This window comes from Protopterus annectens, chromosome 9.part0 (genome assembly GCF_019279795.1).
Source record: "Protopterus annectens isolate FY-2018-M chromosome 9.part0, PAN1.0, whole genome shotgun sequence".
Classification (NCBI taxonomy): domain Eukaryota; kingdom Metazoa; phylum Chordata; order Ceratodontiformes; family Protopteridae; genus Protopterus; species Protopterus annectens.
In genome coordinates, this window is record NC_056743.1 from 1030400198 (window position 1) to 1030428041 (window position 27844).

Sequence of the window (27844 nt, forward strand, 5' to 3'; positions counted from 1 at the left end):
TCTGTTACTGCTGGTCACATAATATTAAAAACCACATCTAATGAGTTAGTGTAACTAAAATTCTGGGATGTAGATTTTTGTCTTATTTAGTTAACTGCATTTTACTGGTAGATGCTAGCTGACATACATGGAGTATGCTGGTGAGTAGAAGGAAATGCAGCGTGACAATTACTATCAGTGAAGTTAAGATATACAACAGTATTGTATAGCTTAAAGTATGTTTATAAAACAGAACCATGGTGCTAATAAAAGTAGTTTGAGGATCATTATAATGTAAATTGTATTATACCATACACTGTAAGGAAAATATGAAGGTTTACTGATTGATGCTAGCAGCCTAAACAAGAAACTCCACTCCCTAAAAATCTTTCTTACCCAATAGGATGTAAGCATCTGTGTAGTGACTGAGACATCATTTAAAACAGAGGAGAGCAGTCCCACTGCGCAGGACTCTAATGCATTTCATATGTTTACACCAGCTACTGCGCAGGACGGAGAAAAATGTGTAGGAGACTCAGTCTTCATCCAGAAGATACGTCAAGGCTGGCAAAACAGCATAATGCACTCTTCATGTTCAAGTAACCATCAGAAAGGTCCCATTCCATATATTAACTGTCCAACTATAGATTAGGAAACCTACACCACCACTAATGTGCAAGCATAAAAATTTTTGGACTTTGTCAATACAAAAGCCCTGGAACAATTCCTTACTAATACAGTGGCATCTTGCACCATTCCTTATGCATCTTTATCACTTCTTAGGCCTAACCATAAAGCCATTTCCTTTTAAATAAAATTGAAACCAGAGACCCCTTCCACCCAAGGTACTCTTTAGAAATTTCTCTAAGACAAACTACCTACTCCTGAGTGATACATTGGCAAGCTTCAAATCCCCACCAGACTTAGTTAACTCCACAGTATATGTCGAAACATACACGACCGCACTACACTAACATGTAAACAGCGGCACAGATGCAGTTGTACCCTGTAGGAAAAAGCACATAGCAAAACTCCACAAGCAAACCCACATGTTAGAGCCATAATATTAAAATGCTTTAAAATAAAAAAGAATTTTTACCAAAAATAAGGACAGAAATTCCCAAAATGATAAAGCACTCTTCACTGAAAGAAACAAACAACTCAGGAGTTTAACAAAATCCACCCAAAAAGTGTGATGCTAAAGTAGCTACTCAAGCCAAAGACATTCACATGGCCTTCTTTAGTTATGTTCATAATCTCAGAAGCAATGTGCTGGGCCGATTGTAAACAATGTTACCTATACTGAAGCTTAAGATATAATGAACCTAATGGCCAATAAATTAAACCCTGTCTCTTTCCTCCATCTGTCCCATAACTACTTTGTCTCCAGCTATCACACAAGACCAAGTCCTAAATGTGAAATAAAAAGCTAAAAATACTACATTGATGGGTACTGACAATATCCCTACATGCATCTTAAATAGCATGAAGCAAGATTTAGCCACCACCCTGACAACACTATTCAATCTCAGTCTCCATATGGGTTTTGTATAATGGGACTGTAGAACAGCTACAGTCATTCCCCAGCATAACAGAGGACTTTCCACAGACCCAGGCAATTAAAGACTCATAACTCTGACCTGCCTCATATGCAAATCCATAGAAAGACTTGCGATGGAACTAATCGGTTTACTATCAAAATGATGAATGCAGATACTCTGCAGACGGGAAATCGAATGGCAAATGCCCAATTCACATGTCACCAACCATTATATGATTGAAACATCATATCAGTGAATCTTACTGTGCATTCGCTGATATGGACTTGAAGTAATGAACAGAGATTGCGGTACAGTGCAGATTGGGACATTCATCATTTTCCTCACTGTAGTGTGATCTCAGAGTTGAAATATACAGTTAACAGGGGGTGTAGTTGTACAGCCCCCCACAGGTGGATGCAGGGGGGGGCTTGCCCCCCTGTAAAAACACGATGTAAAGTGTAGGAGTTCCACTTACCTGAACTCCTATACGGACATCACATTCAATATTCGGCAAACATGTAGAATCTGCTGAATTTGTGATATTTTTGATTCGACGTTCCATTCGAGCTTCCATATGGATTTTTTTTTTTAATTTTAAGATTTTGATAGTAAACCGAAGTAATCAATAAAAACATAGAGAACCTCCAAACACTGGTCCCGTCTCAGCTTGGATTCATCAAGGGCAGATCAAACGTACTCATCCTGGTGGAAGTTTTTGAAAAGGTCACCAAAGCAATGGATGAAGGTAAAATGGTACACACCACATACCTCAACCTGGCCAAAGCTTTTGACACAATCCCCCACTCAGGTACAGTAGAAAAGCTAACTAAACTGGGAATAAACCCTTACATCTCCAGTTTGATTGTCAACTGGCTCACAAACAGGATATAGAAAATCAAAATAGGGTATGCTACCTAAGCAAAGAGACCAGTCACTAGTGGAGATTCCCAGGGTTCAAGTGCTGGAGCCTCTCCTGTTTAGCAGCTCTCTCTCTGAAGTAAAAGCTAATACCAACATGCTCTAGCTAACTAAGTTTGCAGATGACTGCAAGCTAGGAGCAGTTTTTGAATCCTCAAATGTCTCACATATCCTGCAGCAAGGTTTGTCCCAAATAAATAATTGGTGCCAATATCATGAACTGAAACTAAATGCCAAAAAAATGCATTATCATATCCTTTTGAAAGTCATCTATAGCTGAGAATTATCACATTGACAATACATCCATAAGAGTTGACCCAGTTGTTCAGAATTAGGGTGCTTATGTGGACAGTGTCCTACATTTTGACTGATGCACCCATTGTCATAAGAAAGTCCTTTTTTACTGTGCAGCTAATAAACAAAAGGATCAGGTCTAGATCTAAGGATGTCATTGTCCCCCTATACTCAGCTCTCAATAAACAGTCATTGAGTATAATGCCCACTTTGGCATGTGGACATATCTGTCCAGATATGTGCAACAACTGGAACACCCAAACAGATACCTAACTAAAAGGATTAACAATATGTCCTAAATGTACTGACACAAAGGCTTGTCACTATACTCAATATCTGACAGACTGCTGATAGGTGACCTGTGTCTGAAATATATGGCTTCCCCTGACCCAATATTGATGGACCTACTGCACATTAGTAAGTCAAATGGCATCAGAAATACTCAGTCCAGAGATCTAAAGCTCTTCTGCAGCAACAACAGAATGGTTTGGAGGGAAAGCTATATCTTGCAAAGGATACCACTGCTCTGGAACAGACTCCCCATCCATGTTAAGCAAAGCTCAACCCTGTCCATATTCAAACAGAACTTGGATCTATGGAAGAATAATAGAAAATTTGCCTTAGGACTGTCCCATGTACCACTAACTGACAGAGGCAATTCCTAAATGCTTTATTCCATGCATGGGTCCCCTCAAATTATGTATGATATTGATCACAGTTAATCTCACTAGGGGTAATGTATAATTATCGACCATTTGATGAATAAGGCCAATCTAATACCAGAAGATATAGATTCAAGCACCAAAAGGGAAACTGCCTATGCTTAAAATGTCCCACAAGGGCAGCTAGCTTAGTACCTGCTTCTGAACCTATAAGCCTGCATTAAATTATATTATATCTCTGTTAACTAGTTACATTACATTTCTTAATATCCTAAACACAACGTTTTACAAGAAGGATGTCTCTCAATCTTTCCTGCTGAAACATCATAAAAGTTCCATAGCTTGAAGTCTGCTTTCACCATTGTCCTTAGCTGGTTCATAGTTTGTTATTAAAGTAGAAAATATTCCGGCTTTAAGTGCTGATGCCTTTTTGCAGGGGAGGATGTAGTCACTACTGTTATGAAGTCATACTTACATACTGAAATGGGACAACAATGGCCAGGATAATACTGCTGAAAAACAGGACCATCAGCAGGACAAATAGCACTCCTTGGCATGATGTGAAGTCAAACTAGGAAAAGAAGATATAATAAAGTGTTAGTGTCCATAAATGTCCACAGGAGACCTAACATTTAACATTATTTAAAATATAATACAACAGTAGTATTTGTAAATGTCAAATGGAAACACTTCAGCTAATTACATTATTAAAACCAGGTCTATATTATTGACAAATAGAGGGATGCATGACATATACAAATCTTCTTTTGTCACCGTAACACCTGTGTGAATGTAGCTTTTTCGCCCAGCAGGATCTCAAAGAAACTGTTATATCAGCTTCTCACAGCCTAATTACTTCCCCTTTCAAGGGCATCACACTTGCATGGAAGTTTGCTTTTTTTTTTTTTTTGTTATTATTGTTATTTCATGAGCATTATTTTGTACTGACTAAAATAATAAAGGCAAATCTTTATATGTGTTGTTTTGTCAAGGAGGGGACTTGTGCTCACAACTCTTCAAATGAGTCTTGAGAATAAGTAGCAAGGGGCTATGAATCAATATTTCACTGCACATACAAACCCATTCTGAATGGTGATGAGATAAAATAGAGCAGAGTGATTTGTTTTGCTAAATTATATGCCTCTCTTGGAAAGGGACACCAATTCTGTCTTGTGTGCACTTTTAAGAGCATTTGCCATTCTGCCTCCCCTTCATGATTTTCTTTCATCTTCCCATTTCACCACATATCCACTGCCTTCTTGATAATCTCCATGAATTCCGTTTCCACTATTGATTCTAGTATTCCATTCCTTAAGGCTAAAACCATTTTAGCAAAGGAATTATTTTTGCATTTCCAAGGAGTTGAAGCCAACCTCATCACATCTCTCCAACACAATCCTTAGTGACCATATAAGATCACCTTCCATTCTGGACTCTTATGAAAACAGATGCATCTCCTGTACTTTCCCATCACGCCATCTGCTCCCTATTCTGCTCATGTTTCTGTTGTCATTTCTCTGGACTGTTTTCAGCAGACCATCATCCTTCTCTTCCTACAGGACTCGCAGAACTAACCACTGTGCTCAAGGTGTGACTTTACTAAGGGCTGTTAAATATGAGCATAAACGTTTTACTTCCGATGTCTACTCCCCTGAGGATTCAGCATGTTTTAATGCTTCCAGAGCTCTATCACTCTGCCCTTGATGGTCCAGTCCAAGTATGATAAATATCCTGAGATCCTTTTCCTTCTTTGTTACTATCATTTCTACTTCCCAAGCTGATATATCACATAGGTGTAACTGGGGCTCTTAAGTGCTTTGGTCTGTTTGCACTGAATCTAAGCTATTGTCTTTCTGTCCACTCAGTCAGCCTTTTGAAATCCCATGATTCTCTGTTGTAGCTAGACTTGTATCATCCACAGACAGAGTGGTACTCTTCTCTGATAAACATGTCTGAAGGAACACAGTGTAGGAAGAGTTCTGGATCTAGGACTGGCCCCAGGGTACTTCACTTCTGGCTGCAATTCTTATTATGTCCCATTCCTTAGTAACAGTCCTTTCCTATACATTGCAGTTTTCACAGCAGCAACTTTTGTAGAACTCAGACAACATCCTTCCTGAAACCCCAGTGAATCCTGTCTACAGGTAAAATGTCTGTCCAGATCTCAGGTAACCATGTCATAAAATTATATCAGACTTAATGGAAAGATCTGTTCACCAACCCACACTGGCTGCTATCTTGCAGACCACTACCATTTATGAAAACTACACATCTCCCCCACATACACAGACTTATAAAAGATCTTTCCTCTGACTGATTTTAGATTTTTCCCCTCCCACAGCACACACAAATGTTCAAGGATACCACTCTTGCTACCATCTATTTCTCAAGCACTTCTGAAATGGCCTCTGATCTGGTTAAGATCTCCATCGTGAAATCCACAGATATGGTAAAAATCTTCGTAAATGAATTCACCACTATGCTGGCAGATTCAGGAGGCAGATCATATGGTTCCTATGTCTTTTCTTCCCTTAGGGCAGGCAGTTCCTTCTCTACCTTCTTCTTCTCAGTCCTCCTAGCAGAGTCAGATCACGTTCAAATTTGTGAGTGTGTGTATTATTTTCTTCTTTACTTTTACAATAGTCAAATTAAATTTGGATTTAATTTTAAATGTTTATTTCAAACTGTACAGCCAAAACATTGACAGGGATTTGTTAAACTAAATAAAACAAAAAGCTGTCACATTGAAAACAGACTTATCATGAACAACATAACTACTGTAGGATGCAGAAATCAAGTACTTACATACACAGACACAACATACATGCACTCACACAGATGTAAAGCCCCTTGTATGACTGTGTATGCCATGGATGTTTGCTTCAGATAAAATGTGTGAACAAATACATAAATAATAGCCTAGAAATATATTTTTGCACTCTTTGCCCTCACTGTCTGTTGATCATCAGTCCCCTTCCATGTCCACTTGGCTTATTCATTTCTCATAACCGAGGCAATGGTCAGCCTGGAGGGACCATCATCCAAACACCCACCAGGAGTGGTATGAAATGTTTTCTTTTCTAATTTCCCCATCTCTACTGCATGCACCCAGTGACTATAGAGGATGAGCCTGCAGTGGGATGGAAGCAGAGGACATCCCTTCACTTCTGTCAGGGGCATTCCCTTCAGGAATTCCTGCACCCTTCCAGGCAAGAGTGGTGAACTTCCCAGTCTCCACCCAGAAAGTTAGCACCACCCAATGTGCCCTCAAGTGTATAAAACCCCTTCAGCCCAACTCCCAGAAGAGGCAGATGGGCTATGCTCCCTTCACTCCTCCCCCTCCCTGCCCAGCTCCTCTAGTTCTGGGGATCCTAGTCAAATCAAAGTAACCTGGGAAATAGTCAGGAATCCATAAATAAAAAGTGAACAGTGGGTGTTACATAGGTATGAATTTTCTAAACAATAAGAACTATGACAGTCTAATGACTATAAATACTGATGGGTCTATATTAGATAATTGAACTTTCAGAAGTTTGACTGTCATATGGCATCCCCATATGGCACGCCCTCAACAAGATTTGTAAATGTATGTTGCTTAACACTAATTAAATGTAGACTTGATTTACTATCTATAGAGTTAATTTGCCCTCCAATTTGTGCATTCTAGCAGCCTACCGGAGACCGTTTGACCTCTCTCCCTCCTGTTATCACTACCCTAGAATATATTTAAACCTAGGACTGGTCCAATTATCCCTGCTGTTTGCTATCTCCTTCTACCATTAGGTGGCAGCACCTACCAATATAAATCCTAGATATTCTTTATAATCCCAACAAGTTTTATTTTTTCACAAACAGTTGGTTATGAGTTAATATCCTTAGACTGTAAATATCTTCTCCCCCCTGCTAAACCACCCTCTGTAAAGGCAGCCTTCTTTATCTGGATGGAAATATTTAGCTCATACCTTCCAACTACAGCCTTTAAACTGCTCTTTGCTGATACTTTTTCTGCCATACTCACCTCTAATGTTCTTTCCCACTACGTTCGCACTACGGGCTCACTCCTCTCCCCTACCCTGCCCCCAATTCTCACCCGACCTCCCCAGTACTCCTAACTTTATTCCTATCTCACCCCACCCTCTCAGCCTAATTACCCAATACCAGCTCCCCCTCATTACTCCTCCCAGCTATAGCCATCCTTCTTAAACTCTGTAATCTGTACTCCACCCAATGATTATAGTCCCCTCCTCTTTCCTTAAATCTCTAGAATACCTCCACCCTTTCTTCTTCATATTCTTCTCTATTTTCCTAACCACTCATACCACTCTTTCTTTGCTCCAACATACTCTCCTTAAGTTATCACACCCTCCAGTCCCCCTGCCTCCTCTTTCTGTTCCTACTTCCCTTATACTATGCTACCTTATATTCCACCTGTGCTTGTCCAATACCACCTACAAAGACAACTACCATACAAACCCACCTTCCCCCTCACTCTTACTCCCATTTCCACTCTATCTCCTCTTCTCTCATTCAGCCCAACCCTCTGCACCTATTCCACCCTAAACTCTTCTCCTCTAATGCCAAAATACTGTCACCTACTCCAATCTACCAAAATTCATGTCTGGCAGACCAATATGGCTAAAGGATATCTCCAATAACCTAGTCCAAGCTGGTGATATCATTCTAACCCTGGTCCTACATTCTTTATTAACAACACTCATCCCTTACCCTATTCCTCCTATCTCAACACCCTAAAGAGTTTTACAATTAATGCACAAAGTCTAAACAACAAAGTACACTAATTTCAAGCTTGGTTAAGCCATAACCAACCAGATATCTTAATCATCTCTGAAACCTGGCTCAAGCCCTTTATCTCCGACTCTGAGAATCTGCCCCCAGGATTTCATTGTCTCAGTAATGACCAACTAAATAAAAAAGGTGGAGGCACTGCCCTAGTCTACTCCAACCTTCTTAACTTAATTTCCCTCTAAATTCCAGTTCCTCAATTCCAGAACACTGAACTAACTGCTGGAATTCTACAACTAAATAAACATAAAAATATCTGCATCATTGCCCTATATATCTCACCTGGTAACAATATCTCTACACTCGAAAATATTCTCCTATGGGCCTCTACTGAAATTAACTATGAAACTTATATCCTTGTTGATGTGAATATTGACTGGAATAAAATCAATTGCCCCTCTCCCTCCCTATCCATTAACCTCTATAACTTCACTCAAATAATCCTCTCCATCACTCGACCTAACAAAATAAACCCTCCCGGATCCACTCTAGATTGGATCCTAGTCTCAGATCCAAATAAAATAACCAATTCTGGCACAATTCCTGATACCTTTAGCGACCACCTCCCAGCCTTCATGCATCGCTCAACTAGTTCCTCCCCACACCAGCATCAGTACATTCAAACTCGTAACCTCAGTAGCTTCAACCCAACTACTTTCTCAAATACTTTTAAACAAATGAACTGGCAAATTCTATACATCCTTCCTCTTGACAAGGCTATAGAATACTTCAACTCTGTCTTCCTTGATACTTTAAACTCACTAGCCCCACTAAGAAACAAAAGGATAAAAACTAAAACTGCTCCTTGGCTGTCCAAAGAGACACAACAGATTATGCACCACAGAGACAAACTATGGAAGCTTTACCAAAACAATAAACTGGACAATACCTTGCTCCAATATAAACAGCTCCGCAACCATGCAAAACGACTAATCACCAAAGACAAAAAAATCCTACTATATCAAACTTCAGTCCAATAACAATACAAACCCCAAAAAATTCTGGAACTCTGTAAACTCACTCCTCAATCCAGGCTCCAAGAATAATCCCTGTCCTGACCCAAGTAAATCTGATCTTGAACTAGGCTCTGAATTTAACTCATTTTTCATAGACACTATTACTACCCTCACCAAAACATTTCCCAATAATAACCCAACTGCTCTACACTCTCCCCCTTCTAACTCATCTCATCTGTTTGAACTCAAACCCATCTCCACTAATTTTATAAAAAAACTTTTGTCCAAACTTAAACCTTGCTCTAACGCTCCCGACAATATTCCCTCTTCCTTCCTAAAATGTGCTGCTGATGGCATTGCACTCCCAATCAGCATCATTATCAACCAATCCATAAAAGAATCATACATTCCCCAAACTCTGGCGCTCAGCTTATGTTCTTCCTCTTCATAAAGGAGGCAAAAATACCAGCATCTCAAACTTTCGCCCCATTGTTTTGCTCTCACCAATCTTCAAAATCCTAGAAAAATGCATCCACCTCCAACTTATGCTTTTCCTGAACCAAAACAATCTTCTCACAACTACCCAGCATGGCTTCCGTCCAGGCCATAGCACAATAACCGCTCTTCTCTCTTTTCTAGAAACTGTCAATCAAGCCTGAGATTCAGGCCACTTAGTTTCTACTGTTTTACTCGATCTGTCTAATGCCTTTGATACTGTTTCCCACAAGCACCTTCTCTGTCATCTCTCAAATCTTAATCTCTCACATAATGCTTTATCCTGGTTCTCCAGCTATCTATCAGACAGATCACAGGCAGTCAAATGGAAGAACTCCATCTCTTCCTTCCTACCTACCCCAACTGGCGTACCACACAGATCCATCCTTGGGCCAATGCTTTTTAACATCTTCATCAATAACTTTCACACTGCTATTCCTGATGCTAAAATCATTCAATATGCAGACGATTTAACCTTAGTCTGCTCTGCCTCAAACTTCTCTGAATTGCTGACTAAAACCCAAACTGCCTTCTCAACAACTGAAAACTGGATGCGCCAAAACCACCTCTCTCTCAATGCAAATAAATCAAAGATTCTACTATTCCCTCCCACAAAGACCCACTCCTATGATAAAAACAACTTCAAAGTCTATAGTCAAACCAACTCACCTATAGAGGTAGTCCTCTCTGCCAAACTACTTGGCATTACTGTAGATGAACACCTCAAGTTTGATATTCATATTCAACAAAATATTAAGAAAACCCACCAAAAGCTAGGTATGCTGCATAGGAATAATCATTTTCTCTCCAACTCCACCAGACAAACCCTGGCCTTGACTTATCTTCTTCCTTCCTTATTATATGGAGCCCCTCTCCTAACAAACCTGTCCTCCTCTATCACCTCTAAACTAGAAAACTGCTAAAACAAAATCTCTAAATTTGCCTCTAAATCTAAAAATGCCACCCATCACTGCTTAACCCCTACAATCCCTGAATTGGCTTGAACTCCCAAACTACCTAGACTATCTCCAACTCACTACTGCACATAGACTCATATTTCACCCAACAAAATGTCCCGCTCTAACATCCTTCCCCCTATACACCCAACAGAGCTCTCAAATATGAAAATCAGAACTTAATTACTATCCATAAACCTAAACGTCCCGCTAGCCAGCTTCTCCTATCTTTCTCACTAGGCAAAAATGGAATTCCCTTCCCTCCACGCTAAGAACCATACCAAACTCAGAAAACTTCAAAACCCAACCATTCAAACACCTGTCCAATAAATGGAATGTACCTGCCTTCACCCAACCTAACCCAAGGGGGTTCTTGCTCTGGTTCCCAAGCTCTACAACCCTCATAGTTATCTTCCTATGAGCCTATCTAAGCTCTCAACAATTTCTATAGCTTCTCTCTAAGCTCTCACCTCCTACAGCTACCCTCGCACAGCCCAACCTTGTAAATATTGTAAATAGCATTCTACTGTTGATGTGTGTATGTAAAGTGTATTTATATTTTCTTAAAAGGTTTGTATGTAAACTGTTTCCACACCTAACACATCTGTTTTCCTCAAATGAAACTGTGTGATCCCTACCTACAAGCTTAATGAATTTAACTATGCATGGTACTGAATGCATTTATGAGTAACTATTCTACATAAGATCTTTAATATTAACTATAATTTGTATCTAAATTGTATAATGCATCTTGGAGCTTTTCTCCCCAGGCCTCCACTGAAAATGGGTCAACTCGGTCCAGTGGACTTCCCCGGTAATCAAATTGCAAATAAATAAATAAATAAAATATGGTCAACACCATATGATCGAACATTTAAAAGTTTGAATATCTAATAAAAATAAATAAATAAACTACACAAATAACCTACCTGAACGTTTTAAGCATGGGGGCTAGCCCCCTGTACCTCCCCACACCCCCCACTCTTTAAATATACCAACTCCAAGATCGCACTACAATGCAGAAAAGGGAACTCTTCCCATTCCGTGCTGTATGGAAATCTCCGTTAAAATGTTCGAACTTTCAAAAATTCGATCATATGGTGTTGACCATATGACAGGTGAACTTTTGAATGTTTGATTATCTAATATAGACCCCTACGGACTGCCTGTAATCATCAGTGATTTACCAGAAAACCAAAAATCAAAATCTTTACAAACGACATCAACAATATGAAGCAATACTAGAAATATTCTGCAAAACCGGGGACAAATGAAACACAGACAACTTTAACTCACTTAAAAAGCTAACAAAACAAATGATGTTCTATGGACATGCATTTTCTGAAGAAGAAGAATTATGGCACTAATGACTGGCATTAATGGCTAATTGTAATCCTCAGTGATTTACTGAAAAATTAAACTTTTTCTAAGGGATAAAGACAAAAGCATAAGACAAAATCAGGAATATTCTGCAAAACCATAGACTGATGACAAGCAGAATTATGCCTTCACCCTGAGGCTACACATACACACACACACACACACACACACACACACACACACACACACACACACACACACACACACACACACACACACACACACACACACACACAATCACACACACACACACACACACACACACACACACACACACACACACACACACACACACACACACACACACACACAGCATACATAGTGCACTGCATAGCTACTTACCAGATTCACACTTAACACCCAATGTCTTCAGACAGTGTAGTGCCAGCTTTTCTAAAAAGTGTTAAACTGCTGGCTTGTCTGCTACTGGTCCCATTTTGATTGTGACAGGTTCCAGAAAGTCTTTCTTATTGCCGCTATACTTGAGCAAATGAAAGGGAAGAAATCTGAGCTATTGCATGTCAAAATGGATCAGCACAGAAGACCCAAATTTAGAAGGTAAAATCAGAGATGAGAGATGTGGATGCAGGTGGGAGACTTTTTTTTTTTTTTTTTTTTTTTTTTGCAACACTAATGTTTATTGAGACCACAAGCTAACACAGAGGCCCTTAGCAGCTGCTTAGGTCACTTTGTGCTGGAGCCAGCCCTGCCCCTTGGTGTCCACACTGTGTCACCTGCTTGTATTATGCCTCTTCCACCTCCTCCAAATGCCCCCTTCATCCTACTGTGTACTGTCTGTTTACATCATCATCAGACTCTGAAATGGGCCCACATGGATTAGGGTTCTACCATATAAGAAAATTTAAATAATCACCAAAATAAACCTCATTACTAACCTCTCATCATGGTTTAACTCTGAAATCTCACATCTAACAAAAAATGATGCTATACCAACAACACTCACATTAATTTACTGTTCTGTCCACAGTGCTTCGCACACTTTGGCAGTAAGTTTAAATTTTGTTTCATACATTTGTTAACTATGTAAACCGACTAGACAAAACTGTCCTTTTTTTTTGGGGGGGGGGGGTAAAAAAAACACTGTGTGGTTAAATGGTTTACTCAGAGTCAAACAGCAGGTAAAATGTAGTGGAAGCACTCAAAACCTGTACCGTATGCTACAGGAAGCCGCTAATTAACAGTTCAGAGTCTTAATCCTTTGTGCTGTCATATAGCTTGAGGTTGAATGAACAGACACTCACAGGAATGACAGGGATCTCTTTATGGGTTGGTAACTGGAAGGCATGACTTTAACAAAAATCAAGTATTCTGGGAGAGGTGTATCAAGGATTGTTAGGGGTATGACACTCCAGAGTAATCATCCATCAAACTGACCTACGTGTATTCTGTACATTCTAACAGTAGATCACGCACTCCAGACTGTGAAATGGTTCCCGAAGAATCAGCACAATTTTTACGCTTGGTTCCTATTTTTGTGCAATATCTGCAGCCCCGTTATATTTCTAGTTTCCTTTGGTCTGTCCACAGTAATTGTTTCCTACATATTGCAGAAGTTGCTCTGTGGAAGCCACTGTGTTGAATCTATGTAGCACCTGTTTCCCCAGCAAAATGCTGAATTATTTCATTAGAGTATGAATAGGAATGAAAGTCATGCTCTGAGTAAATGTTTGCTTTTTTTCCTCAGTGGTTGATTGTATTAATTATAGTACATAATGGTACGCAGGAAAGTGAAAGACGTAATGAGGGCATATTTCTGAAACATTTGGTAAGAAAAATAAACAGCTATGTTTATAGAAAAGAAAACAAATCCGAGAAGTTCAAACAAATGTGAAACAAGATTTGAATCTAATCCATATGCATTGAAATGTTTTCCATGTTGTTTTTTTCCATGAAGTATAAATCAAGGTCAGGCCAGCAACATATCAACAGAATTATGTTTATTAATCTCACTTAAAATTTTGTAATGTTCTCAGATAACTTGTTTTGCTTCATTTGAAACCACTAAAAATATTTCTTCTTCATCCAGTAAGTTTCCATAATACTTTTCTTCTTACATCCATCTGGTGCTTCTTTACTAAGTAAACAGAAAAAATTAAGCAAGATTTTGAGGGAGAGCAAGCTCTGAGCAGCACAATTACTAATGACTATGCTAAGATGATACTGAACTGCAGATGTATTACAGGTAAACACTAGGCTATCAGTGTGCAGACTATTACAAAGCTAGCCATTAACCAGAGGTTAGAATCAAACATTGTACCTTTTATCTGTGAGGTACAGGCCTTAACCATTGTGCCAATCCCACTGAGAAAATTTTCTTCAAAGATGAGAAGCACACTCTGTACATTGTGGCTGGAAGATAAACACTTTAACCATTATGTGAACCTCTACGTTCAGTGTCTCACTTTTCAGAAGTCCTATACATTATAGTCTTGGAGAATAGGGTCATGCCAAGCTCTCTATTGGGCCTTAAAATATATTCTAGAGTTACCATCAGCGTCCACATTTGAATTTTCACTCTTTAGTTTTCAATTTACAACTCTGGTCGGACAAACTATTATTTCATCAAAACAAATCTCTCCATGTTCAACATTAGATCACTTTTGCAGTAGCCTAAGCTTTTTGGGTTATATCTTACCCATAATATGATCAACGTTAGGCTTTCAAAGCTTCAGAACACCTTCCATTGTCCTTAACAGCCAGTGCTCCAGCAGAGTCACATAAAGAAAGTTGTTTGGACATAAAAGGCATCAGAGCTTTCTTGCCTGTTAAGTGCACTACCTCTAAATTTTTTGTGGAACTGACATAAATCCTTCGTGACCTGGGAGATAAACAATGGGGAAGACATTCCACAGATTCATTTCTCTTAAGAAAGCCTGTGTTTTTACTGTGTCTTTAATAACTTTATGCTACGTCAATTATTTTTATGGACCGTGATGCCTTGTGGGAGAGTTTTACACAGCGAATCCTTGTTTGACAAAACTGTGTAAAATATGCAGATGATGGTACACTCATCTGCACACCCTCTAACCTCAAAAAATGTCAACAAATTACTCAAGAATCCTTTACGCCCATAGAATCCTAGCTAGACAAGTCTCAACTCCAACTTCACAAAAAAAATGCTACTTTTCACCCCTAAAACATTCTCCCAAAGAAAAAAAATCTTGTCAAAATCACTTCATTAAATAATGCCCCAATTGAACAGGTCCCTAACACCAAACTCTTGGGAGTCACAATTAATAACAACTTGAAATTTGGCCTACACTGCCAAACATTTATTTAAAAAAAAAAAAAAAAAACTACAAAAGCTTGGCCTCTTTTACAGAACAAACCCCTACCTAACAGCCAGATCCAGAGAAACCACAGCTAAAGCCTGCCTCCTACGTACCCTACGGTATGCCTCCCCACTCTTTACTAACCTTCAAATGTCCGCACAAGCAAAGCTGGAACAAAGCTACAATAAAATAGCTCACTTTGCTGCAAATCACACCATTAGAACTCATCACTGTTCTGCCCTTAAACAACTAAATTGGACTGAACTCCCATATCCTCTCCACTATAGCCAGCTACTAATAGCTCCTACTCTAATATAATACCCTGATAAGTGTCTGGCGCTAAAAGGCTTGTTGCGACACGCCCACCCTACCAAAGCTCTTTGCTGTAAAGTCAAACTCCTCCTCTCCATCACTAAAGCCTAAAATGCATTGGCAGCCTCCTTATACTCAAGCTCTGTGACTACTCTCTGGAATGACCTCTGACATGCTCTCAGGCTTCTTGAAAACCATCTGCAGGATAAGTACAACATCTGTGCTGTCTTCCTCGTCTACTATACCTCTGCTCTCCTCTACTCTGTTACCAACTATTAGTCTTCACACATCCTGCCTTCTACACATGCCTCTTTTAACTCTTTTACCACTCATTTCATTTATACCTCAGAATTAAATAAACCTTTTGCAATCCACCCTATGTACATAACTGTACTCTGTACTGTAACATCCATCCTACTGCATAGTTATTTATTTAACTATAGCTGTTTAGAATATAATTTGTGTAAGAAGCCCTACTACTGTATGAATACCTATTATCTAATCTATTTTGCTATTGTAAAAATTATTTCAATTGCATTCTGCCTGCCTTACATTCTTGATATTATATAACTTAAAAGATTTTGAGTATATTGCATATACTGTAGCTTTTCTCCCTGTGCCTCCACTGAAAAGGTACCTTTCTGCCCAGCTTGAATTCCTTGGTCAACATATGTAAAATAAAATAAGTAAATCTGTTTTTTTCTACTTATTTTCTATATGTTGGTGAAGCAGTTGTGTATTCACTGTAGGACATTGTGCTTTTGTTGACTGTCATTTGCTTTTTACCTCAAAATCATTAATTTTCTGACAAGAGGATTACTGACTCTCATAGGTTCTGCTATCTATCTTTCAGGCTTCTTTTTCAATTAAATCATGGAGCAGTTGCCTTTCTCCTTGGGTTCTTCCTTCTCCCATCCACAAGAAAAATAAAATTTCTTATGTGTCTTTAGGTGCCATGCCTGCTCCTTCATTGCTGCTGATGCATGAATCTACTGTGGCTGGACTTGGTTCCTCAGACTACTTACTGAGGTCTCTAGGTCCCTCTGGTGTAGCTCCTTGGGAGGCCACTAAGGACTATGTGTTAGACAGGTTCACTCTGGATGTAGTGGTGTCTACTCCAGTCAAAGGGGGAACCACTTTTGTTAGTCTTGGGGAAGGAGTTTGCAAAGTAGTACATAGCTGGGTTAGTATGTCTGATTCCAGGAAGAGTACCCTGCCATGAGTCTGTCTTTTCCAGGGAGTCTGCCAGGAAAAAAAAAATTAAGAATGTTACTTTTTCTGTTTCTATTACTATGAGCAGGGAAGTCTTGCCGGGCTTTGCTAAGGAATTAATTTTCTACTTTTAATGGTTCAAATCCTGTTTCTTCACTGACTAAAACTAGAAAACAATTTGACTCACATTCTGGCACTGTGTCTCTGTCAAAAGAACATGGTATGAGGGAAGCAGTTCATTAAAGACGTCACTGATTTTTTTCTCAACCAGATTCTGATTCTGAAGAAAGTGTTATTCAGATTTCCCTCCAGAAGAGCTACCTTTTTTGAGACCTTAGTTTAAATGAAAAAGTTTTTCAGTGGGAACTGAAAGAAAATTCTATTTCCCAGCAAAATGATTACGATTTGTTGCAAATGGATATTTCACATCCTGCAGTTTTCCCTCTAGTTTATTAATAGCTTTCAGCATGCCTTAAAGTCAGCCACCTGCTCTTAAACAGTTTGAGAGATTATACAAAGTACCCCAGATTTATAAATATCTGTTTTCTGATCCTATAACAGATCCTACAGTTATTACTAATCCAAAACTTCTACTGCTAAACTGGTTGTCGATACCAACCCCATTCTCTCTGAGAAGTACAGGAAAACTTTGGATAGATTTGAAAAGAAAGTTTATTCATCTGCGACTTCAACTTTCAGAATTTTGAACTGCCAGGCTCACATGTCAAACTTAATACTGCCTTCTTTTTTGAACATGAAAAAGTTAAAGGTTAACCTTCCCTCTTCAGAAGTAAAAAAAAAAAAATCACTGAATGCCTTAATTTTATCTGCTTCTCATGTTAAGTAAACATTCAATAATGTGCTGTTATAGGTTCATAGGTGTTTACTAGGCTAACGACCACTTTGCACCCCAAATCTCTGACAAGTTCTGATACCCTTGATAAGTATAAGCATGGGCCATGCAGATGACCATTTACAGGTTACCTCTGTCCATTAGAGAAATAGATGGCAAACCAGGGATGAATTTCCGGTTTCCCATCCAATTGTCCAAGTTGCATTTGAACTTGTTTAGGGAGAAACTCTGCTTCACATGAATGGGGAGCCTGTTCCATAGATGGAATACTCTCTGGGATACATACCTATCTCTCCAGCAGGTCCAATGTATATCACAGGCAAGATTTAAGTCTTTAAAATGGGTCATTTTTTGTGCTGTTTGTTTTGGGGATATGTAGGAGGTCCATCAGAGTGGGGTCTTACAATGCCCTGTATGCCAAGCATAGATCTCCCCTCAAAAGCCTGTAGGAGACAGAATACAGGGATAGGTCCGTGAGGCTGCATAGGACATATTACTTATGTCCTGTATTCTTTTACTGAGGAGCCTTTGTGAACATTCCAGTTGTTGGATATGCCTGGTTAGGTACATACCAAAGGGGGCATTTTACTCAATGATAGGTCTGATGAATGGCCAATACAGTGGAACAATGACTTCCTTGGCCTTAGATGCCATACCTTTGTTTATAAGTTTGGCTACATAGACACGTGATGATCAAAGGCTAGATTACTATCTATGTGTGTCCCTAAGTCCCTGACTACTCTAAGGGTGAGTTGTCAATATGACAGCTTCCAGGGATGGATGACTTCCCAAAGGGTACTATTATGCATTTCTTGGCATTTAGTTTTAGTCCATGGCTCTGACACCAGTTGTTTGTCTGTGTCAGCCCCTCCTGGAGAACATTTGTGTCAGTGTGAGATTCAATGACAGCTCCTAATTTGCAATCATCTAAAAATTTAGTCAGCCAGAGACCATTGACATTGGCCTTGACTTCTGAGAAGTAAATGTCAAAAAGGAGCGGTCCAAGGACTGATCCCTGAGGGACTCCACTTGTAAATGGCCTCTTTGTAGAGGTGGGGCTCCTCAATTCTTACTTCCTGGATCCTGTCTGTGAGACAAAGTAACGGAAGAGGCCAAGCAATTTCTTTCCCAGGGAAAGAATTCACTTATATGCCGTTTCGCTATTTTGCCTTTTCGTGCTTTCAAGTTTGATCAAGGCGCATTTGAAAGAATGTTTCTTCAATCATTTAATAGGAACCCGGTCAGTCTGGTGTTGGGATCAACACCCTTTATCATTTAAGATTCCAATGCTAGGATTTGTAAGAAGGTTGGTATTATGGGTGGATCATTTCTCATGCTTCCCAGATCTTTCCTCCTCCCTTCCACCTCCTCCACAGTCTGTTACAACAGATGCTTCCAATTTTGCTTGCAGGCTGTATTGAAAGGGGTGAAAGCGCAAGGTCTGTGAAACAAGCAGGACAGACAAAAAACATCAGTGTCAAAGAAATGCTGGCTGTAATCAATGTTTTGAAAGACTTAAATCATTTCTGATCCCCAGGATCTCTTCAAATTTCCACAAAGCATAACATAGTGATGTGGTATATACACAAACAAGGAGTACCACCAGATCTTACTCTCATTGCAAACTTGCTATGATGGCCTGGGATGGGGCAATTCAGCTTAGCGTGACTCTTCAGACCACATATATTCCTTCAGAGCAAAATATTGTAGCAGACAAGTTGAGAAGGACCAGGGCTAACCCTCATGAATGGAAATTACACCCAGGGGTTTTCTAGGAATTGATCCAGTTGTGGGGAACACCGCAAATAGATCTGTTTGCCTCCTTTCAAAACAGACAGTTACAAAAATTCTGCTCCAGGATTCCTTGAAAATGGACCTGGAAAACAGATGCTTTCTCATTCCCTTTGACAGGAATGTTCCTATATGACCTTCCACCCTTTCCACTGACACCAAAGGTTCTCCTAAAGATCAAGAAGGAGCCTCCAAAGACAGAGGTGGTGAGTCCCTTTTGGCCCAGCCAATAGTGGTTCTCTATTCTTTTGAAAACAGGCAATGGCGAATACCACAAGATTCCCCAATGGCTGCATTTACTCTCACAAGATACCCTGACAAAACAGAGGTTGATTGATATACTCCAGCTTGAAAGCACTTCAACTGACTGCTTGAATGATACAGAAAGAATTTTGATACACTTTAGGCACATTTTACAGAGGGTATGCAACAGATACTAAAGGAATCTAAAAAACTGCTAATAGAAAATCATATATGTGTGAATGGAAGGGATTTTCTAGTAGGTGTGGTGCAAACAACCAGGACCCATTTAAGGTTCGGATTTTTCTGGTTCTACATTACTTGTATGAGTTACTAACTTCTGGCCTTTTTTACTCAGGATTCATCTTTCATCCATGTCTGCCTTTACCACCCCTCTTTATACCTGTCCAGAAGCCAGAAGTCAAGCATTTTTTGAAAGTGTTTTTCAAATCAGTCGGCCTAAGAAAAAAAAAAAAAAAAAAACAGATGGCTCCTCCTTTTTAAGATTATGGGTTATAAACCTGTCCATCCAGCATGTTCTGTAGATTTTAAATTTCTGCTTGAAAAAAGTAATATTTCTTCAATTTGGACCAACTCAACAGGCTGATTAGAGGTTCTTGACTTAGAAGATGGAGTTGCTCATTGCACAGACTACTGCTTGAAGAGTATTTGATTTACAAGCTCTTACACTGAATCAGCCCTACCGCATTTTCCAGAAGGACAGTTTTTGTTAGAATAAAACCTTTTTTGCTCCTTAAGTGTTTTAAAGAATTTACCTTTAACCTCTCTTTATCTCCTTGTATTCTTTCCAGAAGCTAAAAACAAGGAGAAAGAATCCTACATACTCTAGATGCCCAGAGGTAGCTCAGATACTACCTGGCAGAACAAAAACCATCAGAAAGGCCAGTCAGCTATTTGTCTCCTATGAAAGTACGAAAAAATAACAGCTAGTGTCAAAGCAGACAATTTTTAGATGGTAGTATTATGCTATTTCTTTTTCCTATTTCAACATAACAAACCATTTCCAGGCAGGGTTAGGACCCACTTTACTAAGGCTTTGGCTTCTTCTGTATTTTTCTTTTTGGAAAGTAGTGATACTATGGTAAGCTACTCGACTAGCTTAGGGTACTACAACAGTAACTTATTGTTGAACATTGCACAGTTCTGCGAGCACACCTACCAAAACAGTAGATGCTCTAATAGATCATTGCTGCAGTAGCTATCCTTCCCTCCATCCTATTTGTTTTGTATTTGATATATTGCTAAGGTGTGGATGGATATACCCCTTTGTATATATTTACAACTGCTTTACCACTGAATTTTCCTTTCCTAGTATTTTCCTTTCAGGGCTATAGCATCTGCTCTTGAGGCAAAAAAGCTCTCAAGCTTTTGGCACATAAACTGCTCTCTTCATATGGTTCTGTTTGAGCCACTGGTAGTTAGGGCATGTGGAAGCTTTGAAAGTTGGGAGGTGGTCATATCCTAGGCAGGTTAGAACTGAACTATCTTAGGCTACTGCAAAAGTAGTGTGCTAGAACAATTACTGTTATGTTAAGTTCATTTCCACAACTGTGCTTTTTTCAGCACTTTCTGTTATAGTGAAATCAAGGATATTACATCAGAAATTGACTGAGAGAAGTCAAAATAATTCATTGTATTTATTAACAGTTTGATCACAGGTAAGAAAGAGTGTTCCTCTGACCCTTTTCTGCCATGACGTGGGCCCCAAAGCTGCAACAGGTAACAAGTGTAGATGTTAACTAGTGCAATTTTTGCTAGTATACAGGGTAAGCTATACAAAAACATTGTACTAAGATATACAGGTTAAGAAGATATACAAGTATATTTAGCTGAGGTATACAGGTTTAAGAAGCTAAACAAAGTTTTCTGTCAGTACTTACAAGTCCTTAAAAAGTATTTACATATTTACAGTTTAAACAAGGGGTTCTTTACACTGTAAAAGAAATATATTCGTTCTCTTATAGAGACTGCTAATCATAGGGATGGGCAAAGTTTAATGACTTTAAAACAACAGGGTTCTTAGCAAGAGTGAATCTTCTATTAATGGGAAGTCAGACAAACTTCTCCAGATGGTTGCAATGATACATTTTAGGTTCACACAGAAGCAGAGTGTCACATTTTGATTTCTGTGCACTCCAACATGTGAGTGTTTGAGCTAGATTGTAGCATAATGATTGAGAAGCTTCAATCCATTTCTAGAATCACAATGTTCCTGCCTAGAGTGTGATACACAGCTGGAGATATTTTATAGCAGAGTTTTAATTGTGCAAACACTCTTGTTATGTCAGTATGCTTACAAAAGATAGGAGCAGTGTCTAAGATTTGATCCAGGTACTTTTTCTCTAATACATCTGGCCTAGCATTATTAAATGGGCATTTTATTAGGAGTGGGGGTGTGTGAAAATGGCATGACTCAAGATTTTCATGGGGGTCTATTATAATAGGCCCAATAGGATAGATTTGCTCATAGATTCATAGGTGTGTACTAGGCTAATGGCCCTGGGGCCTTTACAAGCCTAGCCCATAGAAGGGCCCTGGCATTGTGCCACCTGTCATTAGTTCCCAGTGCCTCTATCAAGTAGAGCTACTGGAGTGATCCCCAGGGTGAACTTTCTATTTCCCATCCACTCATCAGTTCTCTTGAAGAGGGCTAGTGAGGTGCTCTGCTTGACATGCATTTGAAGTCTATTCCAGAGCATAGGCATGGGTTATAAACCTGTCCATCCAGCATGTTCTGTTGATTGTGGTAATGAGGTTGACGTCTCTGGAGCATGTAGTGTGGAGGGATTGGGATTTCTTTAGATGTAGCATTTCTAACAGAGCTGGGTCAGACATGGCTTTGTAAGTCTAGCAAAGATCACCTCTTAGCAGATGATTTGTGAAACTATTTTGCAGTTTCTGTTGTGAAAAAACAGTCAAATGGTCTACTTCCATAATAACATACTCCACCAAGGCAAGTTCCCTTATCTAACAGTAGACATTTAGCATGTACTTGAAATGTCCTATTACTGAGACAGTTTACAAACAAGATCAATATATGTGCTCCAAAGATAAGCCTATTAAGTTTATTCAAGAGAATTTGATCATTTCATATCTGATTTCCTGAATTTCTGAAGCATAAATAAATATATAGCTAATGTACTAACAATAAATGTGTCCTGCACAAAAATATGATTTAACATGCTTTGCACTAGTAAGATATTTTCAAGCAGTTTAACTCCTAGGGGCCTCCTTTTATGGGAGTTGCTTATTATTTCAGGCAAACCACAACTAGTAAAGAAGGCACCTGAGTTATCATACCTGTGGTAAAACAGGTTCCTGGGTTGTAATAAACCTTGTCAACTTAACAGTAAAGAGAATATCTAATACAGTGATGTCTAATGTTTCTATAAACTGGATGCATATTTCCAACAAAGTATAATCAATTTACTTTCTGTAAATCATCTAAGGTTCTCTTGCCATCACAACTGAAGGAGACCACTGTAAACAGAAACAAAATAGTTTTAATTACATCTGGACCTTTTATACAGTACAAACTTCTCAGCAGTATCTAAGTGCATAGCATTTTGCTATAATTTCTTCTACCCTGAGATCCCTTGTTAGGAGCAAATATCTGCAATTGTTTTATTTTTTAAGCAAGACCCTTCACACAATGTCCAAGAACAAGGTGGTGTTCTGCTCCTCTTATTTCTGTGGTGTTATGTCACTGTTAAGTTACAAAGACACTGCCTTGAATCTGGATTTCCTCTGAGTAGTTACTTAGAGACAGCTTTCAATGCATTTTGTTTTTTGAAAAATCACATCAGAAAGACTCCTACACAATGTATTTAATGGACAGCACAGATTATGAAATAATCCTAAATCTAGCTCCATTAATGCAAATGGATATATCCCTGACTAATTCCCAGTTGACCAAAGCTTCATTAAAGATTCTGGGGTCTGTTGGAGATGCCACGCAGAAAATGGGTTTGGCTATGCTGGGGGGAGGGGAATAGACTAATGCCATCAAATTCAACATTCACTCAGTGGATGTGGAATGAAGCAAAGACAGCATTGTTGCAAGCATTTGACCACCAAGCCAAATTTGCAGTAACCCTCATCGCAAGTGCACAGAAGTATGCACTTGCATCAAGAGTGTATAGTGGTTCCCATGGTGATAGGGGTCACTTGCTCCTCGGTCGGGGGAGTGCTAAGATTGTATACTATATGTAATTATTGCTGGGATGCAGGTGAGGGCACAAAGCAGCCTAAAGGCTGCCTGGGTAATGTCCCTTCTAGATTGTTCTTACCCCTGTGTTGTGGATACTCAGTATAGGGCAATGAACTGGCTACTATCCAATCAGGGGAGACTTGAGGGTCAGTACACAGGGGGTAAACAGCACATAAGAAAACAAAAATACATAAAATAATGCTAATTACCTGTAGTATCAGCACATATAGAAGATATTATTTTTAGCTTCTTAGACTCATAGACATTCTAAGAGTATTGAGACTTATGGCCATTTACTCCATGCCGTTATCCTCCCTCAGACCATCTCCTTTCACCAGGACTGTCATACCAGATTATCTCAGAGTAAATTTGTGGATCTCTATCCAGTCATCTTGGTGATGCTTAAATGAAGATAGTGAGCCTACTGCTTAACATGCAGGGGACGTTTATTTCAGAGACTCAATAGTCACTGGGATATAAACCTGGTCCTCTATGTTTTATTTATAAAGCTTGGATATTATAAACAGGTATTATAAAATTTGCAAAAGTATTTAAGCCCATGTGTTTTGATAGTTTTTGCCTCCATTTTCTATGCCAGGGAAAATTCTAACTGGACTAAATGATTACCTTTCAACCTTAAAGTTTTATCAGCATGTTGTGAACTGTATTTAAAATAAGGAATTAGCTGTGGTGCTTTGATGGTTTAATTTAGGAGTATCTTTATATATAAAGCATAAAAATATAGTCACCAGAAGCAGCTTAACTATCTAAATAATATTAGAAGTCATTCAAGAGTTTCCCTTTAACTGGCTCTTATAAACCAATCTGACAAAATGTAAAACTACTAGTTCCTGTTACCAATATGCATGACAGTAGTTCAAATTTCACTAGAATTAAAAGATTGAATCTAAAGCACAATTGTAACACAGCTTCTTCTTATATGGGTTCAGAGTCCTCCTATAATCCCTATCCAAATGGATTTCTCCTTCTACCCCGGTATTTAATATAACCATATGAGGTTAATGGATTTTTATAGTAGCGTATAATCTTAGTATGCACATTCTAAATGTTACATTTAACAATATTTGGTGTTCCATAAAAGTGTAAAAATATTTTGAAAATATTAATGTTTTATACCAACATTAACAAATAATGTTGATTTTTGCACTTAGTCTTTGACTTAGGGAATATAATATTTAATCCCAAGTAAAAGCTACAGTACGCCCTAGGAGAATCACCAATAAAACCATGTAACATAGACCAAGGTTTATCTTAGTATATTATCTATAAGTAAGCTGACGTACTCCAGAGGTTATATGGGTAGAATTGGAATCAGAAGTCTTTTCTGTCATTCAGATCTTCTTCCCAAGAATTTTCATAAAAGACTTCCACAATATTAATCAGAATACCACCAAATCAATTTTGTATGATAATATTATATAATAGGATTTATTATAACTGAAATATATATATATATATATATATATATATATATATATATATATATATATATATATATATGGGTCTACTTCTTTTGACCTAACTTTCATTTGCCTGACACTCATTTTCCTGACCCCATTTGACTGAATTTTCATTTGCCTGACACTTCATTTGACTGACAAGTATTATTAGCATGAAAATGGAATATGCCCTCTTCCCCACTGCAGTGCGAACCTGGAGTTAGAATATATAGTTAGGGGGGGTGTGGGGGGCACAGCCCCCTTAACGGGTGTGAGGCTAAGCCCACTTCAATTTCATATAATATTGTTAACTTTTGATGTAATATTGCTTAGTAACAGAAAAGTAACACACCCCTGTTAAGCTAACACTATATTGGCATAGCTATTGGCACATATATATATATATATATATATATATATACATACATATATGTATACATGGTTTCCCTTCATATGGTCGACTGGTGAATGGTCAAGAGCGTATGTCCGAAAGGAGTGTGGCAACATCCCACAATTGCAAATGCAGATGTTGCAAATCGCAAACTCCTGCCCCCTTTTTGACCCATGTTAGCACTCGTTTTTGGATGTAGAGCAGTCAGAAATGTTGAATTCGGTGTTTTTGTGACATTTCGACCATTTGGCATGCCAGGATTTGCAAATAAACTTTGCACATACAGATTCGAGCAATGTGTGCTCGACCATACGAAGGTAAACCGTATATATATATATATATATATATATATATATATATATATATATATGTGTGTGTGTGTGTGTGTGTGTATACACACACACACACACACACACACAAACAAAAATGAGTTTATGCAACCAAATACTAACAGAATGTATTTAGCAATTATGCAAATTGCAATAATAATAATAATAATCTTATTTATACTGTATTTTGTCATGTTTGCGAAGCATATTATGTTGGAAAAAAGAATCACAAGCTAAATTAACACATTTGCAATCATTTATCAAAAATTAAGAGGGAGATATGCACAAACTCTTTACTTAAGCATATATCCGAAAAAGGCAAAAAGCATCATTTTAAATTTGCTGTTCTTCAAGTAATATGTGAGTGAGTTATAATCAATGATTATATTACAGAAACAAAAAACATTGACTATAAGTGGATGAATAGCCTGCATTCAGATATATTCGCAGGTTTAAATGAGACTGTGGGTATAAAACCTGTTTTAAAATTGAAAGACTATAGAAGTTAGAGAAAAGTATTTATCTTTTTTAATTTGATATATGTGCTCATAATATTTTTAGTGAATAATCATGTGACTTTTATATTGATAATCATGTGATTGAATTTGTATTTTTAAAGTGACCTGAAGAAGCATTTTTGCAAAGCATTTAGCTAGTCTACTTATAAATAAAGTGCTCTTGTGTGGCTGCAAGCTACTTGTTGATTTTTATTAACACTTTTTATGGTGGGTTGGATGTGTTGCTCAAAGGATAACTTTCAGGGATTTCAGTAAAAGCTGTTGCTTGTTTCATGCTGAAGTTGGTTAAGTTGGGGACTGGTTATCAAACAGAGTTGGTTTAGTTTTCTTTTAACCGAAGATTAGTTGTTTTTCAGTAATCCAGTTTTAGAGAAAGTTAATCATGCTTGACTTGAACTTGTAAGTTTTTTTTTTTTTTTTTCAATAATAATTCTTTATTTTATTTTTTCCAAACAACTAATACAGTACTACCAACTACTTACAATATGTACATGAATGCTTCCAACAGTTACATAGAATCATTATACATACCTATACACTTCTAAAAAAAAAAATAATGAAGAAAAAAGAACTAGTAACCATATAAGACTTATCTCAATAAAATTCAACAGTTATTCAGTTTTTCCCAGAGAATAGTGGAATGGAAGTTTAAGCTAATACAATGTTAAAGATTTGTTCCCATATTTTTGTATTGTTTACATTTTTCTTATAATCACTAATTAGAAATTTATGTGCTAGAATATGTTTGGTGGCTACTATCTTGAAATTTTGCCATGATGCCTGTAAAGGGTTCAACCAATTGGAAGCTATATATAACTTCATCAACAAAAAAATATTGACTAGTATAATTCTTTGGGTTCTTTCCAACTTGGGTGGTGGAATATGCAAAATCGTAAATTCCCAGGAGAGTGTGGAATGTTGATATCCCATTTTTTGTAGTTGAAGTTTCAAGGAATTCCAGAGTTTGAAAATACATTTACAACTCCAAAACATATGTAGGAGGTTGGCTGTTTGATCTATACAATATGGGCATTTTGGTGAGTTCTTTGAGTTAAATTTGTGTAGAGTGAGACGCGTATAATACGCGTTATTAAATATCATCAATTGGGTAAATAATAGCTTCTGAAGGGACACAGATTTTATGGTTAAGTGAATTGCTTTTAGTATTTTACTTTCTTCAATTGTCAACAATTTCTCTCTCCAGTATTTGGAAATTAATATTTGATTATT

General features: G+C 38.2%; 1 protein-coding gene across 1 annotated transcript in view; it reads right to left on the reverse strand.

The window, feature by feature from the left end:
• The window catches only part of FAIM2 (Fas apoptotic inhibitory molecule 2), a 257188-nt gene that overhangs the window by 32830 nt on the left and 196514 nt on the right, over positions 1 to 27844 (reverse strand). The window contains exon 10 of the mRNA XM_044083822.1: positions 3870 to 3965. Coding sequence (XP_043939757.1) covers positions 3870 to 3965 — 96 coding nt within the window. The remainder of the gene's footprint in view (positions 1 to 3869; positions 3966 to 27844) is intronic.